The 18,258-nt window shown below is 34.6% G+C and overlaps 1 protein-coding gene across 1 annotated transcript; it reads left to right on the forward strand.

Moving 5' to 3' along the window:
* Positions 1–3,421: 3,421 nt before the first annotated feature.
* On the forward strand, positions 3,422–8,322 carry LOC145036661 (protein NETWORKED 2D-like). The gene is made up of 2 exons (XM_078985127.1): positions 3,422–3,739; positions 5,722–8,322. The coding sequence occupies exons 1-2, from the start codon at positions 3,646–3,648 to the stop codon at positions 8,184–8,186; spliced, it is 2,559 nt and encodes an 852-aa protein (XP_078841253.1). The 5' UTR covers positions 3,422–3,645; the 3' UTR covers positions 8,187–8,322.
* Positions 8,323–18,258: the final 9,936 nt, after the last annotated feature.

Below are 18,258 nucleotides of genomic sequence, written 5' to 3' on the forward strand. Positions count from 1 at the left end.
ACAAACTAGATGTGAATAAGCATGCAAATGTGCTTGGTAACCTTATTGTCTTTATCATTAACTATTGATGTGCCGGTAAACCACACACGCTCCATCAAAATGATAATTATAAGATACCATTACTACTCTTTATTACTGCCTATTAGTGTGCCGGTAATCCACATACGCTCCACCAACGACCAATAAAGAATAATGTGCAATTTCATGGATTAGCATACTTTTCACATTTTTCCTAAAGTAACTAGAGATGGGATTTTGTAAAAAAAATGTTCTAGTAAACATTGTACTTTTAATGAGATGTAGTTGTCCTATCAAATCCGTTCTGCTAACGACCCTCCACTAATCAACGAAGCGGTGGGTGAGGGTAGACACCCATTCAACTACCATTTTATAGGCAGTTTCCTTATACCCCTCTTTTAGACTAGCTTCGTGAATAAGGCATACTAGCGATTTGACTGACCATATTCTTATACATATATAATATTTAACTTCTAATTATAATATATATATATATATATATATATATATATATATATATATATATATATATATATATATATAAGGTGTGTTTTAAAATTTTTAAAACTTTGAGGTTTATATAAATTTCGAAAAATTAAACTATTAATTTAAATTTAAATAAACCAAATAACTAGATTTTATATTTATCTATTAATTAACTTTTAAATAATTAATTAAATCTTGTAAGGATTATCTAATTAAATTAAACAATTAATTTAATCCTAATCCATATCCCTTCTAGATTTCGAAAATATGGGGATAGGATAATTTCCTTATTTTTCTCAATTATCCAATAAAGCAACTATTATCCAAAACAAAGAAACCCTAAAAAGGGAGCATATTTCGAAATTTCAAAGGGAGGAGGCTAGGGTTTTCAAAAGGCTAACCCTAATTTCGATTAGCGTTCATGGAGGCTAGGGTTTTCGAAAACCCTTAGCACCGAAACCCTAAAGTCGAAAATTTTGGCCTTTTAGGGTTTAATAGCTATAAACCCTAATTTGCAATTCAACTATTATAGCAATTCAATTTAAAACAACAATGGCTTTGATACCGCTGATGGGTTTTAGGTAAAACAAATAAACTAGAAAAACAATTCCTAAGTTCACATGCAACCTACTTTGGATCTATGTTTTAACTATTGAACACATAACTTTGAATTGCAAAACAAGAACCCTAGAGGAGAGAGGCTATTTTTCGAAAATAACAAACTAGGGTTTAGGAATTACATACTTTCAATTGTTATAGCAAACAATTGATAATCCTCTTGAACTTGATCTTGATCTCCTTGGAAGCTTAGCACCACAAATGTAATGCCTCTAATGGAATCACACCCAAGAATTAGCAAGAAGGAAACTAGAAGGAGAGAGAGAGAGAGAGAGAGAGAGAGAGAGAGAGAGAGAGAGAGAGAGAGGTATGCAATTCTCGGCCTAGGGTTTCTTCAAAAAAAAGGAGTGCCCAAAATGTGAACCAGGAGGCTCCTTATATAGCTGAGGGATCTAGGGTTTAGGGAAAAACCCTAATGCTCCTTGCTTAGGGCCTAAGCAAACCCAAGGGCCTTATCCAAGCCCCCATGGACGAAATCATTAGGGTTTCCCCTATAGATTTCGTCCACCCTCTTCCAAGGGGGTTCTGGAGCCTTCCACTCAACGATTAGATAATTGCAAACTAGTCCCTGCACCTTATAATTAATACAGTTAACCCTAAAATTAATTATAATTAATTTCTGGCTAACTACTAATTAAACATTATGATTTATAATCAATATATTAATCTTTTAACATATTAATAAATCATTCATATTAATTTATTAATCTTATAATAAATTAATATCTCTCCTTTCATAATTTCCTTGTCCGGTTGCTAGGTTTGAGGGCAACCCAAAAGGACTGTGTTGTTATCAATTCAAGTACATACCAATTATAGTTATGGACTTAGACACCTAATCCAACAGATTCAACATTTATTGTTTTCTGTTTTCTATGCTTCCACGATATGCCTTTATGGATAAAAGATCATCACAACCCAACAATATTTACTTTTATCGTTGGATAAGTAAAGCACGTGTTAGCATATTCAAATATTAAAATTTCATTTTCAAACTTCCTAAGCTATATCAACAATTTAAAAGTAATATGTGTTAGTGTATCTCATATCGGCGTGACACAGTCCAATAAATGTCTACACATGTTGGAGTTTTCTCTCTCTCCATAAGGCTTCTTTGAAGAGACAATCTTGGACTCCATATATATCTTATATGGTATCAGAGTCGACTTCTCGTGCCTTCGTGGTTCAACACATCCTTATTTATCCCCATCGAGTCTTCGAATCTAAGAAGCAATGTTAGTGTATCTCACATCGGCGCGACACGGTTCAATAAGTATGTATATATGTTGGAGTCTTCTCTCTTTCCATAATAACTTTTTTGAAAAGACAATAGGACTCTACATGTATCTTACAATATTCATGTATGTTTGGAAAATTGTAATTCTTTATGGTATATTTTTCATGTAGTTATTATATTTGTAATGCTAAGTATAAACCAAGGTTGTAAAAATCGCTCGGCGGTAGACTGACGATAAACGATTAACGATTAACCAGACTAGGCGGGGATTAATCCGAGATTAATCGGGGACCCTTAATTATTAATAAAATTATTTAAAAAATTCATATTCCCTAAAAAACTAAGTATTTGAAAATTTAAAATTTAAAATTTATAACATTTTGAAATTTTAGTTTAATATTTTAAAATTTGAAACATTAAAAGTTTGAAATTTTAAAATTTTGGTGTAATATTTGAAAATTAAAAATTTTTGAATTTTTCAAAAAATTCCCGCGTATGACTGCCGAGACCGCCAAGGGCTGCCAACGACCGTCAAGGCCGACTCTGACCGATTTTGATCAATATCCGTCAAGCACTCTAATTGTAATCGGTTTATGACCGTCAAACGATTAATCGTCGACTAATCGGCCGCCAAGGCTGATTTCTGCAACATAAGCTTAATTATGCAAAAATTCGACCAAGCTTAATTATGCAAAAACTACAAAGAAAAATTCGACCAAGCTTAATTATGCAAAAATAGAAATTTTGACGTCTTGAAAGCACGGTTTTCTATGTTGAAAAAAAAATGACCCCCTTTTCCTTGGTTATACAAAGAAATGTTACGAAAGCGTGTCCATGATCCATACTTTTATATAAAAAGAACAACAACAAGCTTCTTTATCATGTGTAGATAAAGGTATGAAATGCCCTGGAAAAAGAAAAGGCGTAAAATGAGTAGAAACTTAGCATAGAAAGGAATTGCTTTATTCCTTTACGTGAATGCCAAGGTGTCGATAGCATTGTGCAACACACGATCTCCTTAAACTCACATTACATTTATTATTACTTTGATTTTGTGCAACTACTTTGATCCCCACCACCACTTTTCTTATTCCTTCTTCATTTTCCTTCATACTCAAAACACCCAACTCACCATTCATTTTCAATTCATTACTTCTCTCTCTCTCTCCCTCTCTCCCTCTTTCTCTCAACTTATAATCGTTTTATTTGTGATCGAGTTGATCGAACATAGAAAACAAACTGTGAAAGCAACAAGTCAAGAGATACGGTGGAACCAATAAAGGAAAATGTTACAGAGGGCGGCAAGCAATGCGTATTCATGGTGGTGGGCTAGCCACATTCGGACCAAACAGTCAAAATGGCTCGAGCAAAGCCTTCAAGGTAGCTTCACTTCCATCCCTTCAATTCTTTTGTTTTTATCTGCATACCAATAATCGCAATATGTAGTACTTTATAAAAATTTGTGGTATTCTTCTCGATCATTATAGTATTATATTTAAAATCAGGCAACAACGACCAATCCAATTTGTTGTTGAAAATAATCCATTTTAAGAACAGATTATATGTTCGTCATTATAGACGGATAAGTAAAGGATTTGTTACGCGTAGAATCTGTCCGTCGCTAATCTATTGATGAAAAAGAGATTCAACCTTTTTACGACATCCGCAGTATGAGTTTTTTCAAGACTAAACTGCACAAATGGTCCCTGTGGTTTACTCAAAATTGCCACTTTGGTCCAAAAAGGTTTATGCTAGCACCAGAGGTCCAAAGTTTTTATTTTGTTGCTTGTTTGGTTCAATCTGTTTTGATTTTTTTCAAAATGACGAATTTGCCCCTGTTAATATGATTTTCTTTTTTTTCTTTTTTTTTTCTAACTTCCAGATTAAAAATAATAAAAAATAAAAAATAAAAATAAAATAAATCTGTCTCTCTCTTATATTTATTTTTCTAATTTTTATATTTTAAAAAAATAATAAAAATAAATCTCTCTCTCTCTCCCTTCCTTCCGCTCTCCCTCCCTCCCTCCCTCCCTCCCTCCCTTCCTCCCTCCCATACTTATTGTTACTGCGTCCCTTCTTCTTCTTCTTCTTCTGTTTTAATCGAGAAAACCTCCACCGGAGGTGGTGTTTTTCGGTTATCAAGAGGGCAACAACCCCCTCCCGTTTTCCTTGTGCTTATCGTCAGATTCATAGTAACCCAAATACCCCAACCTATTGGAGTCGTCGATCTAGAAACCCTTCATCGGAGCCAGCAGAGTCGTCGATCTAGAAACCCTTCGATCTGGAAACCCTTCGTCGGAGTTGTTACCATAACCACTGGTCCACACCGCCTCTACTGTTGAACCTCTATGAAAACCCTTTGATCTTGAAAACCCTCTGATTTGATAGCCTTCGTCAACCAGAGAAAAATCGATGGTGAAGAACGAAGATATGAAAGATCTAGGGTTTTTCTGAGGAAGATCGAGAGAGAGAGAGAGAGAGAGAGAGAGAGAGAGAGAGAGAGAGAGATTTTCCTTTGATGGTTTTCACATTTTTGGTAGGGTTTCAAGACAGTGGTTGCAACACTCGTGGTAAGGGTTTCTTTGTGGGGAATACGACGTTGATGATAGGAACGACTAGATCTGAGCAGACATATTGGTTGCCATACATCGAAGTCGTTGAACACATTCTCGTGCTAGACGTCAGAGTCGCCGGATTCACCACTATTTTCTCTGTTCGTCTTCTTCAGTGGCCGTTTTTGTTCTCCGATGGTTATTTCAAGTAAAGACTAGGTTTTCTGTGGAAAATTTGATGGATTTGTGAGAGAGAGAGAGAGAGAGAAAGAAAGAGAAAGAGAGAGAGAGAGAGAGAGAGAGAGAGAGAGAGAGAGATTTATTTTTATTATTATTTTTTATTTTTTTTTAAATCTGAAAATCATAAAAATAATATGAGAGAGAGAGAGAGATTTATTTTTATTTATTTTTTTAAATCTGGAAATAAAAAAAATAAGAAAAAAAAAAGAAAATAATATTAACAGGGGCAAATTCGTCATTTTGAAAAAAATCAAAACAGTTTGGACCAAACAAGCAACAAAATGAAAACTTTGGACCTCTGGTGCTAGTCCAAACCTTTTTGGACTAAAGTAGCAATTTTAAGCAAACCACAGGGACCATTTGTGCAGTTTAGTCTTTTTTCAAAGTTTTATCGTCCCAAAAAATTAAAGAAAATTGAAAAAATTACCCCCGAAGGTTTTTCAAAGAGGATTATCTCAACAAGAAATAAGTTCAATAAGTGTTATAACATGTATTTTCTTGCTAATCAAACTAACAAAATTAAAATTAAAGAACTTATGATGTGGATGTGGATGTGGATCTGTACTGTAGATATGGAAGAGCAGGTTGCCAATGCTCTGAACCTTGTTCAAAAAGATGGCGATTCCTTCGCGAAGAGGGCAGAAATGTATTACAAACACAGGCCAGAACTCATCGCCTTCATCGAGGAAAGTGTTCGAGCTTACAGAGCATTAGCCGAACGCTACGATAAACTCTCCACCGACTTGCAAAAAGCCAACACCACCATCGCTTCCGTTTTCCCAGATCAACTCCCTTATGATACAGACTACGAAGATGACGATAACAACGCTCTGAAATCTCCCACAAACATAGCTCCAGATCCACCCAAGGCTCCAAAACTCCCAGAACCCAAAGACTTTAAGCGTTCGCTTACGAAAACCCAAAGCAAGAAGGAAACCAAAGTAGATGTTTTGAATTCCGGTTTAACCGAAGAAGAGGCTGTTGAAGAGATCGATAAGCTTCAGAAGGATATTCTTTCGTTGCAAACGATGAAGGAGTTCACCAAGAGCTCGTATGAAAACGGGCTTTCAAAGTTCTGGGAAATCGAGAAAAAGGTGACGGAAATGCAACAAAGAGTTTGCAGTTTACGAGATGAGTTTAATGTAACCAAAGATATTGAGGATGATGATGCTCGTGCTATAATGGCGGAGTCTGCTTTGAAGTCGTGTGAAGAGACGTTGACTCAGTTACAGGAGAAACAAGAGAAGTCAACCCAAGATGCTCAATTGGCCCACGAGAGGATCGAAATTGCAAAACAGAAATTCAAATCCCTTAAACAAGATTATCTCCAGGACAAACCTGATCAAGAAGAAAACGAATATAAACTTGGAAAGGATTCAAAGGATCCAGAAAGGATCATAGAAAGCCTCGAGGAACTATCCAAGAAACCTTCGACAGTTACAGAAATGGCAGATACGGTTGACAAGCTCGTGAGCAAGGTAATTAGCTTAGAAACTTTGGTTTCATCACAAACTGCGCTTATCGACAGGTTAAGGATAGAAACAGATGATCTTCAGACACAGATTCGGAACTTAGAAGACGATAAATCAAACTTGATTGATGGGACACAAAATTTGGATAAAATGTTGAAGGACATGGAGGAAAAACTGAATGGAGTACAAGATTTGGACATGAACATCGAGAATCAAAATAACAGCCTCAAGATGCAGCTCACTGACGCATGTTCCAAGCTTGAGCATTTGTCTGAGAACCTTCAAATCTCTCTGAAAGATGATCATGAACATGCAAAACCCAAGATCATGGCTATGGAAGATGAACATTATCAACATCAGATGGTGGAGAAGATCGAAGACGATGTTCTTGAACCTGAATCACATGAGGAAAGAGTGAAAGACGAGATGGATTGGCAAGAACTGTTGTTGAGTGGTTTAGATAACAAAGAAGCTGATGAACAAGATCGAGATCAGATAGTGGAGAAGATGGAAGACAATCTTCTTAAACACGAATCACAAGAGGAAGTAGTGAAGGATGAAATGAATTGGCAAGAATTGTTGCTGAATGGTTTAGATGACAAAGAAAAGGTTCTTTTACAAGAGTATACTACGATCTTAAGAAAGTACAAGGCTGCTAAAAAGGAACTTGCAGAAGAAGAGGAGAAAAACCAAGGAACTGTCTTTGAAATGAAGCTACAAGTAAGAGACCTCGAAACCTTGCTATCAAAAAGAGACATTGAAATTCAACAGATGAAACAAAAGCTCAAACTTCTTCAAGAAGACGAAGGTAAATACGATGTATCAGAAGAAAAAGAAGTAGTGGAGGAGGACGACGACATCAAGTCTATCTTTATGGTAAAATCCGAACCCGTTTCCGAGATTGAAGAGAAACTTCGAACAGGTATTGATGCGATACTCGATGAAAATCTTGAATTTTGGTTAAGATTCAGCTCGACATTCCATCAAGTCCAGAAATTTAAAACGGAGGTAGACGATCTACAACAGGATATCACACAACTCAAGAGTTCAGCTTCAAGATCAGAAATCAATCCCATATACAAACACCTTAAAGAGATACAGAACGAACTTACAATATGGTTAGAACAAAGCGTGTCTCTGAAAAACGAACTACAAAGGAGATGCTCATCGTTATCCATAATTCAAGAAGATATAGCAAGGGCATTGAGGGAAGGCATGGAAGAAGAAGAAATCAAGTTCAGCACGCATCAAGCTGCGAAATTCCAAGGTGAGGTATTGAACATGCAACAAGAGAATAGAAAAGTTAGCGAAGAACTACAAGCAGGTTTAGACCATGTCACAGCTCTGCAACTTGAAACGGAAAAGACTCTAAGAAGGTTAGAGGATGAGTTTGGGCTTTCGGATCACGACCATAATCAGAAGCACCCACGGTTACAAAGCCGATCACATGTGCCCTTGAGGTCTTTCATCTTCGGGGGTAAATCAAAAAAGCCAAAGCCTTCCATTTTGGCATGTATAAACCCCAATAAGAAACTTAGTGTATCAAATGGTGGGGTTATGTAAAATTTTGTTGTATTGTTTTGGTCTGTATGTAGGATTATAAATATATTTATCAAACTTATTGTTGGTTTGATGTAAGATATGTATTTGATGAAAGACATCGGATCCACATGTAATATAGGAACTAGAGTTGCGCACATGAACCAGGCGCACCGATTCCGGCCCGGAACCGGTTGAGACGGAGGTTGGATGAGAGTGGGCCGGTGTTTTGGAGTTTTTTTTGGCCGAGACCGACATATACCTTTTTTTCAAGAATGACGACTCTAAATAAATGGAATTATATATACACAACAATTTTTTATAAATAGACAATTTTACCTTTTCTTCGATTTTATATTTTACATCCTTCATGTTTACAATTTTTCCTCAATTGTACACTTTACCCATCCTCCTGTTATATAAATATATTTCTACCTCTCTCTCTATATATATATTGCAAAATCATAAATGTACCATTTCTTTATTCTTTTCTACAGGCACTCGTTCCATATATTTATACTTACTAAAAATTGTCAATTTTATCATTTTTTTTGTTACAACCGTGGAAATATAACTTGATAATAACTTTTAAAATCAAAGACTTAGCTATATAATCAAACTTTTTCCAATCAAATGTTATTAAACAACCGTTAAACCAAACTAGTATCCACATTATATATATATATATATATATATATATATATATATATATATATATATATACACACACACACTATGGTAGGTTTAAAAAGAACATTTGAATCAAACAACCATGTCAATAAAAAAAACACTATGATAAACTCAAAAAGGACCATCTAAATCAAACGTATCTAATGGGTATACATTTAAATCAAATAAGTTGTTTTCACCATTTGCTTCATTACGTCTTTGTGTTACCAACTCAAATCTTGAAAGATCCTGTGTCGTTGATGTTATTCCTCCTTTCTTTTTTGATTTTGGAGGTATTCCTTTTGATCGTTGAACCACCGGCTCAAAAAAGGCATTAGATTGGTTCAGAAGTTTAGTAATTAGCAAAAGTGCATGTTTTCTCTTGTTTAAGGGCCACCTTTGGTATGTTGAGTGCAATTCATTAAGCAACTCATCAAGTCTACAATGTCTTCATCATGCAAATCATTTTTAAATTTAGTGATAGTGTGTCAGTACTCTATTGCGGATGAATTAAATCCAACAGAAAAGTAGTTCATTGCCAATATTTTATCTTTTGAGCAAATGGAAGACCCATGGTTGCCATAAAGTGACCAGTGCAAGGAGTCATACTACCCAAATATACAAAATAATTAATAAATGTTAGTAAATAATAAAGGTTAATAAACAATAAGAAATGTAAATATTACCATCTTTCGCAAAACCATATTGCTTATATATCTCCTTCAAGGCAAAGTGGGATACATGATAATGAAGTTCTCTAAATAATGGCATAGTGCCATCGTGATGAATATGAATTTTCTCACTTGAGAGCATTACTTTAATCTCATTAAATTCATGTTGAATTGCAAGACATGTTTTCTCTTTCACATACCTCAAATCTCCCGTAGAAATTTGCAAATATTGTTTAAGTTTAGCATGTGTACCTTCAACTCTTGATGACGATTGATTGCCAAAATGCAAGTACTTATCGGTCCAAGCACTAACCAACTTTTCTTTCCAAGGCAACCGTACATTTTTTATGTACTCAATTGCGTCTTTCTTCTCTTTATGAATTGATGTAAATTCAAACCAGTTTTCCTCAAAAAGAGCTTCTGTTGTCGAATATACAACATTATTCCAATCAGACATAAAAATATTGAACTCGTCGGCACATCCAAAATATTTCTTGCAATTTGCCAATACATTCTTTTTCAGTATGCCAAACACATAAAATATTTGATGTCGTAGGAAAAACTTTTTTTTATGCCATTTATTAATGCTAATTCCCTATCTGACATAATCACACATGGTTCTTGTCCAATAATCCTTTTAAATGCTCGTCATACCCAAGAATAGTTTTCTTCATCTTCTCTTTCCAAGAAAACAAACCCAGAATAAAAGGCAGTATTAAAACACGAAACACCAGTAATATCAAGGAATGTCGTGTTATATTTATTGGTTTTGTAGGTGCAATCCATCAAAAATATGTTGGAGAAAGATTTAGCCAATTTAATCGACATAGGGTGTGCAATGAACAAACGATATATACACCCCTCTGCATTATGTGAAATGTCATAAGTCAAACAACCTTTGTCAAGCTCCTCAAATAACGCATTGATCATAGATCGGTTCCTTAAATTTTCCCTTTGGATTTTTCTCTTCACGTTGTATATGTTTCTAGAGATTACTGGTAGATTTGGGGTTTGTTGACGCAAAAAAGAAATAATTTGTCTCGGGGGAATCCCAGCCTTGGTCATTTCTTTAACACTTTTTATGCTTTCCGATGGTAATTGATGAAACGAGGGTTGTCCGGAAATGTTCGTAGATGGCTCATGGTTATGTGATAAGTCTTTTACATCAAATATTCAATCACCATCACTACACCTTTTGCCCAAAAGCTTAAAAGGACAATTGATCAAACGCGATCCGATAGCCTTTTTTTGTTTACCTGAAATACCTCGTATATCTCAACATAAACCACCTCTGTCACAATGCAAAATCACATGTTTGTCTTTTCTTGAACCACAAATAGATATCTCATATCCTTTAGAATAATAAAATTCTCGAACGCTCTTCAATAAATCATCATACGAGTCAAATTTTGAAGTAGTTAAATAAACATTTTCACTCGGTGGCATCGATGAAGTTGATTCCATTAAAATTGTCTGTTACATAATCACACACAAATTAAGAAATTTAATAAAAATAATAGTGATAAACAGAAAATATAGTTTGATGAAATTCACTTAAAAGATTAACATTAGCGTGTTAAGTGACTAGGTAAGCTTTACATTTATATTCTTTAATATTATGGATTTTTGGGCTTACAGTCAAGACAAATAGCAAAGTATTTGATGTATTTGATGAAATTAGTAGAAAAGATAAACATAATATTCACTGATTTTTTGGACAAATAGGGTTTAAGGATATTTACACTTATTAATATAAGCATTATGTAGTGTAACTAACGGAGAAGAGTGGATCTTTTTCAATCGCAAATAACAAACAGTGGTTTTGATCTTTTTCAATCTCAAATTACGAACTAGAATTGAATATAAAATCATAATAGTAGCAACGATACAAAAATCACAATACCAATAATTGAATATAAAATCACAAAACAATTAATGGAGGAAATACAAGCACAATATAAAATCACAAATCCAAAAAAATAGAGGATGAAAATGATGGCAGTGGGGCAGCCGGCTATGGCGGTGAAGCAAACCTAAGATGCAAGTTACCAATGATCGCTGTTGAGAAGTGTAGACTCGTTTCTGTGTTTGTATATTGGGAAGGGTTTTAGACAGGAGGGGTAGATTGTAAAGTTTGTTAAAATAGAGAAAATAGTAAAATTGTCTATTTATAAAAAAAATTGTGTGCGGTAAAAGGTTGTTGTATACGAATCGGCTCCCGTATACTATTAGTGTATGTGTAGAGCATGTAGGGTTAGGCCCATGCTTGGTCTTAAACTACTTGTTTAGTATTTATAGCCGAATGTTTTCTTGTAAGAGTATATGGGGCGTGTTTGGTATAAACTACGAAAGACTTTAAAAAGTTTTTTTTTTGTTTTCAGATCGTTCACAGTTAAAAAAAAAAGGTGGAGTTTTTAGTTTATATTTTAAACCAAAAGTTTTTAGTCGAAAAGCTAAATGGTTTTCGGGAACTTTTAGTTTTTAATATTAACTAACTTTATATATTTAAAACCTAACAACTATTTTTGTTAAATAGTCAATGTATAAATAAAACTTATGGTTGCCGATTTCAGCTATCAGCTAGTTTTACCAAAAATGTTTCATATATTTTTTATTAATGTAAGATATTGGTTTCATGGGGAAAATATCATCCTACAAGCCTCTTATATGTGTTCTCTAAGTTTCACGGTCGTTCTCACTACAAGAAATCAATGCATTAGCGGCGACACAATTAGTGGCGACAAAGGCTTTTAGCGGCGACATTATACTATGTCGCCGCTAAAAGCCTTTGCCGCTGCTGATTGTATCGCCGCTAATGCCTTGTCGCCCGAATCCGCGTTATCCCCTTCTGGTAAACCTTAGCCGTCCGATCAAGTATATAATCCAACGGTTGGGGCCTCGTTTTCGCACAAGAGCAATACCGGCGACAATTTGTCGCCACTAAAGGTCGAAAATAGTCGCCGCTAAAGCTCGAAAAAAGACGCGGCATAAGTTCCCTCGTTAGTTGTCGCCGCTATTGGCTTGTGTCGCCGCTAAAGGCTAATTGTCGCCGCTATTGATGTCGCCGCTAAAAGTCGACGCAAATAACAACCCCTTTCTGCTTTCACAACTTTCATTTTTCTGTGTTTTTATCCATTCTCTTCGAAGATTTTTGCTCAATCGAGTTTCCCAGAGGCTAAAAGACATACCGACGACGCCTATAGACGAGCAGAAACTCCCCACTTCCACATCTCCAATGATTTAACTGGGACATTAATTCCGACGCTGTTGTTGTCAATTTCCTCTGTGGTTTGTGTTTTCGTTCCTCTTTTCTTCTCTTCCTTATCTTTTAATGTCGATTTCTACTTGTATCAGTGATTAGTTGCACAAAATTGTTTCTTTTCTCTTCTGACCAGAATTCCAAACCTAATTGTTTTTTTTGTTGGTTTTTATTGTCTTAAGTTACACCACCACCACCAAGAACTGTTGTAACATCGAAGAGTACCACCACCAATTGAAAGAGAGCAAAATTTTGGGAACCACAGGTGCATTTTTTGTAATTTGTTATATATGTGTGCATTTATGTGTGTGTTTTGTGTGTATATATATATATATAGAGTCAAGATCAAATAAGAAGGAAATTTTTGGTAAGAAGGTAAGAAGTTTTTTTTCTACATATTTTTTTCGCGAACAAACAAAATGAATCATTAGATGATTCATTTTTAAGATGATTCACGAGAAAAAATTCTCAAAAAAACATCTCGATAATTCATTTATACAATGATTTTGTTGTTATTTACTAAAATTGTCATAAAAATCAATTTTTTCTTAATTTACTTAAAAATGAATCATAAAGATGTTTTTTTGGGAATTTTTTCTTGTGAATCATCTTACAAATGAATCATCTAGTGATTCATTTATTTTGTTCGTCAAAAAAATATGTAGAAAAAAAACTTCTTACCTTCCTACCAAAAAAAAATTCTTACCGGATCTATATCCTATATATATATATATATATATATATATATATATATATATATATATATGTGTGTGTGTGTGTGTGAAATATGTTATATGTATGTGTATTTCATATATGTGTGTGAAAATTGTGTGTATTTCATCTATGTGCATGCATAAAATGTACGTATATATGTGTATAATGTATGTATGTATGCATTTGTATGCAATTTGGATTGTGTTTATGTTGTTTTATGTGTATAAAAAGTATGTATATATGTGTATAATGTATGTATGTATGTATTTATAAACAATTTGGAGTGTGTTGATGGTTGTTTTATGTTTATAAAAAGTGTGCATATATGTGTATAATGTATGTATGTGTGTATTTGTATGCAATTTGGAGTGTGTTGATGGTTGTTTTATGTGTATAAAAAGTATGTATATATGTGTATAATGTATGTATGTGTGTATTTGTATGCAATTTGGAGTGTATTTGTTTACAATGTGTAAACTACAATGTTATAATGTAAAAAAAACAAAAAACAAGTAGGATGTTATTATTGAAAATGTTATTTAAAGTAAATTAGTTCCTATGTAATATGTATTTGTAAATAAATTGGTAATTATTAGTTTGTTGGTTTGTTAGTTTGATTGTTGGTTTAATTTAGAAGGTTAATGTAGTTAGTTGGTTTGTTAATTTGATAGCTTGTTGATATATAGATAAATTAGTAATCGGTAGTTTTCTTATCATTTGGTAGTTTTTAGGTTGGTTTCAGTTAATATGTTAAATTACAAGTTTATATGTTGTTATTTACTATGTAGTTGGCGAATCTTATACCAATGTCCAACAATTCGGAGAATACTATGGAACTTATAGGAGGGAACGAGGGTGGCGGTGATGACGACACGTAGTGTTAGTTTTATCTTTTGTTAGAGATTGTAGTACGACAAAAATTTATAAGAATTTTGTTATTTATTTTGGTGTATGTATGGTATTATAAAACTTGGATGTTATGTAATCGTTTTTCTGCATTTAACGTATCGGTTTTTCTGCAGTTAACGTTATTATGTATCGGTTTTTTAACAACTGGAAATGGCTACTTTTAAAAAAAAATTAAAAAAGCCAATAGCGGCAACACTATTAGCAGCGACATAGATCATTAGCGGCGACATTATCATTAGCGGCGACGGTGAGCATTAGCGGCGACTTTTTGAGCAATAGCGACAAATCAGTAGCGGCGACTTTTGTGAGCAATAGCGGCGATTTTTGTCGCCGGTAATACCCTTTTTTCTTGTAGTGTTTCTTCCTTTCTATGGTCATCGAAACCATAAAAGTGGTGCCTTGATATAAACAATGTTATGCGCTCTTCTTCCACTCCTTTATCCGAAAACCATATGTGATCACCAATATCAAAGTTTATATAAACCTCTTATCATTAATCTTGATTTCCTTAACTATGACATTTAGTGGGAATTTTTTTAGATACATTACATTGGTTTCTGTCAAAGTAACTAATATAACAGCCCAAGGGCATATATGTAATTTAATGTTAATTGTGAGTTATAGTCTATTAGTTAGATTCGTGATTAGTTAGCTGATTAGTTAGCATTGTATATAAGTATTTTCACTTCATGATTTTCAAGCTAAAGAGAATATGAAATGATTTTCTCTCTCTAAACTCAAACGACAACATGGTACAAGAGCATATCTTTCAATCCTAATTCCGCAAATTTCTTTATCTTTTTGTTTAATCTTCAATCAAAATTCTTCAAATCTTCAATCATGTTTTCATCTTCTATTGATCCTATAACAAATCATTTGAATCTAATGTTCTCAACATCATCGGTCCTTACTATCTTGGTTCGTCTGATAATCCTTTTTTAGTTCTCATCTCAAATATTTTCAATGGCATAGGCTTCGTAACTTAGAAGCGGTCAATGACAATTGCACCGACATCAATGAACAATTTTTTGTTTGTTGATGGAGCGGTTAATAAACCAAGTGTTGATTCATCTGATTATCTAGCTTGGTAGTTCAACTCATGGATCTTAAATTCTCTTCATAGAAACATCGTCGAAAGTGTATTTTTCTTACAAACTGCACATGAGATTTAGAAAGACCTTAATCAGAGGTACGAACAATCTAAGAGTGCCTTGATTTATCAAATTTAGCAGAAATTGTATTCCATTTTCCAAAAAAAATGATGATTTTTCTATGTATTATACTAAACTCATGAAAATCTAGCATGAGTTACGTATTAAACAAGATGTTCCATTATGTTCCTGTGGAGCCAGTGCCAAGATTTAGAAATTCCTTAAAGAAAAGAGGCTAATTCAACTTCTAATAGGGCTTAATGATTCTTATAAAATCATTATAGGCTAAATCTTAATGATGCAACCATTACCATCTATATTCACTGCATATTCGTTGATCATTCATGAGGAACGCCAACGTGACATCAATAAGCCTGTTACAATTAACATTGAAGTCATTGTTATGCAAGTTTCTTCTACTTCTTCAAGCAATTCATCAAAGAAGTCACTCGTTTTGTAACTACCCAAAAGTACTAGGTAAAAAAATTTCTTTAAGCCAACCAAAACAACCATTTATTCATTCCAAAAACCATTCAAAGTATAAAAGTGTATCAATAGTTATCCGAGTACAAAATAAGTCATAAATGTGGAACACTTGTGGAAGCGATGCAATCACATCAAGTTCTTCCCTTTGGAACCGGAAGTACCTAAAAACATACACATGAAACCATAATCACAAAGCTTAGTGATTTCTCAAAAATACTTCATAACATACATACATATTAGTTAGAAGCTGTAGCAGATCCATTTCACCCCCCAAGTCTATTTCAACTCAATCGGTGGTTTTCAACTGAACGATTCTATTTCATCTCTTGGTCTATTTCACCCTCATGTCTATTTCAACTCAATCAGTGTTTTTCAACAGATCTGGTCTATTTCACCCCCGGCTCTATTTAACCCCTACATACATATAACATACACGCATATTAGCAAGAGTCACAAAGACAACAAGCACACAACGACACCTAGTGTCTTAAAATATAGTGAGAAGACTCACCTCTCAGACTATAATAAAATTATATTGCTATTGCTGCCAAAAATACAGATGATATACACCACCTATACAGCCACACGAGGTAAACCCTTAGCCCACCTTCCAAAGCCAGGAGTTTGACCCAAAAGTCAACTCAAGTCAAAAGTTAACAGTAAAGTCAACAATCAACAATCAACCTTCTCCAAAATCGAATTTCACATCATGACCAGTCCATGGTCACATCGTCAAAGACAACTCAATCATTCTCTTAAATCTACAGTCACGTCATGGTATTCTAACCACCATGTCGTTACAGTGTTTGTTCAACATAGTCGGGGAACTGAGGTCAGTCACGTCGTGACACTCCATTGCCATGTAGTGAGAATTGCATAGAGACAACTTAATACATTAAGCTCTTAATCCTTCAAGCCCAACAACCAAACTTTCCAGGAGGCATTCTTTATCTAAGAATACCATAAAAATCATTGCTTTTTAGACATGCATGTCTAAAACATAAGCTAGGTCAAAATAAAGGGGAAATGAGATCAAATCCCACGCATGAAGCCTATAACTCACTAACTCTCCAGATCCAAAAAATAAAACCTTTAATGCACTATAAGGATTCATAAAGTTTCCAACTTTATGATGTCATAGATCTAAGGCAGTAATGCATAAAAGTTTGAACTTGATTACTTACAAGGATCCAGAAGATGCTCAAACTGATATTCCAAGCTTCCGAAGATGATCTCACAACCACAAAAGTATCCTTCTTCCTTCAAGATCCACTAAAGGCACAAATATGAGTTCAAAATAGGGATATGGATTAGGGTTTCTTCATGAGGGCTTTGAAGGTGATGGAGGCTCCATGACTTCCTTAAATAGTGTCCAAGTCTGATAATTAGCGTTTCCTCTAGAGCAGGTGTCATGTTGTGACTACCATAATGTCACATCGTGACACTAGAAAGATTATCCCCAAAACACGATGCCATGTCACAACGTAATAAGGCTATCCTCATATTGTGACCCACTAAAAATCACATTTTTTAAAAATAAATAGTACCTCAAGATCTGGATGTTACAACTCTCCCCCACTTAAATCAAACTTCATCCTCGAAGTCTGTTGCTGCAAATAACTCAGGGTAATGCTCTCCAATCTCCTCCTCATGTTCCCATGTCCATTCGGAACCCTTCTGGTGCTGCCATTGCAACTTCACTAACCCTACCATCTTGTTGTGCATGGCCTTCATCTTCCTATCAAGGATCACAGTTGGCATATCTATATAGTTCAGGTGCTCATCCACTTGAATGTCATCTAATGGAGCCATTTCAAAATCATCGACTAAACACTTCTGCAGCTGAGGGACATTAAAAGTGTTGTGAATCTAGCTAAGATTGGTTGGTAGGTCGAATCGGTACGTAACCCTATCTACCCAAGCGAGAATACTGGAAGGACCAATGAATCTGGGCCTAACTTGCCCCGTTTCCTGAACCAGATGACATATTTCCAAGGTGAAACCTTCAGGAGTACAAAATCCCAGACTTGAAACTCAAGATACAAATAATGTATGTCTTCATAGGTCTTCTAACAGCTCTGCAAGGTCTGAAGCCTCCTGTACATCTGTTGTATCAAGTCAGTATTCCAAAATACCACCTTCATACTCCCCATGACACATTGACCGATATCACCCTAACAAATCAAGGTCCAACACTTCCACCCATAGATCATATCAAAGGGAGTTCGATCAATACT

This window comes from Lactuca saligna, chromosome 3 (genome assembly GCF_052625555.1).
Source record: "Lactuca saligna cultivar CGN05327 chromosome 3, ASM5262555v1, whole genome shotgun sequence".
Taxonomy (NCBI): domain Eukaryota; kingdom Viridiplantae; phylum Streptophyta; class Magnoliopsida; order Asterales; family Asteraceae; genus Lactuca; species Lactuca saligna.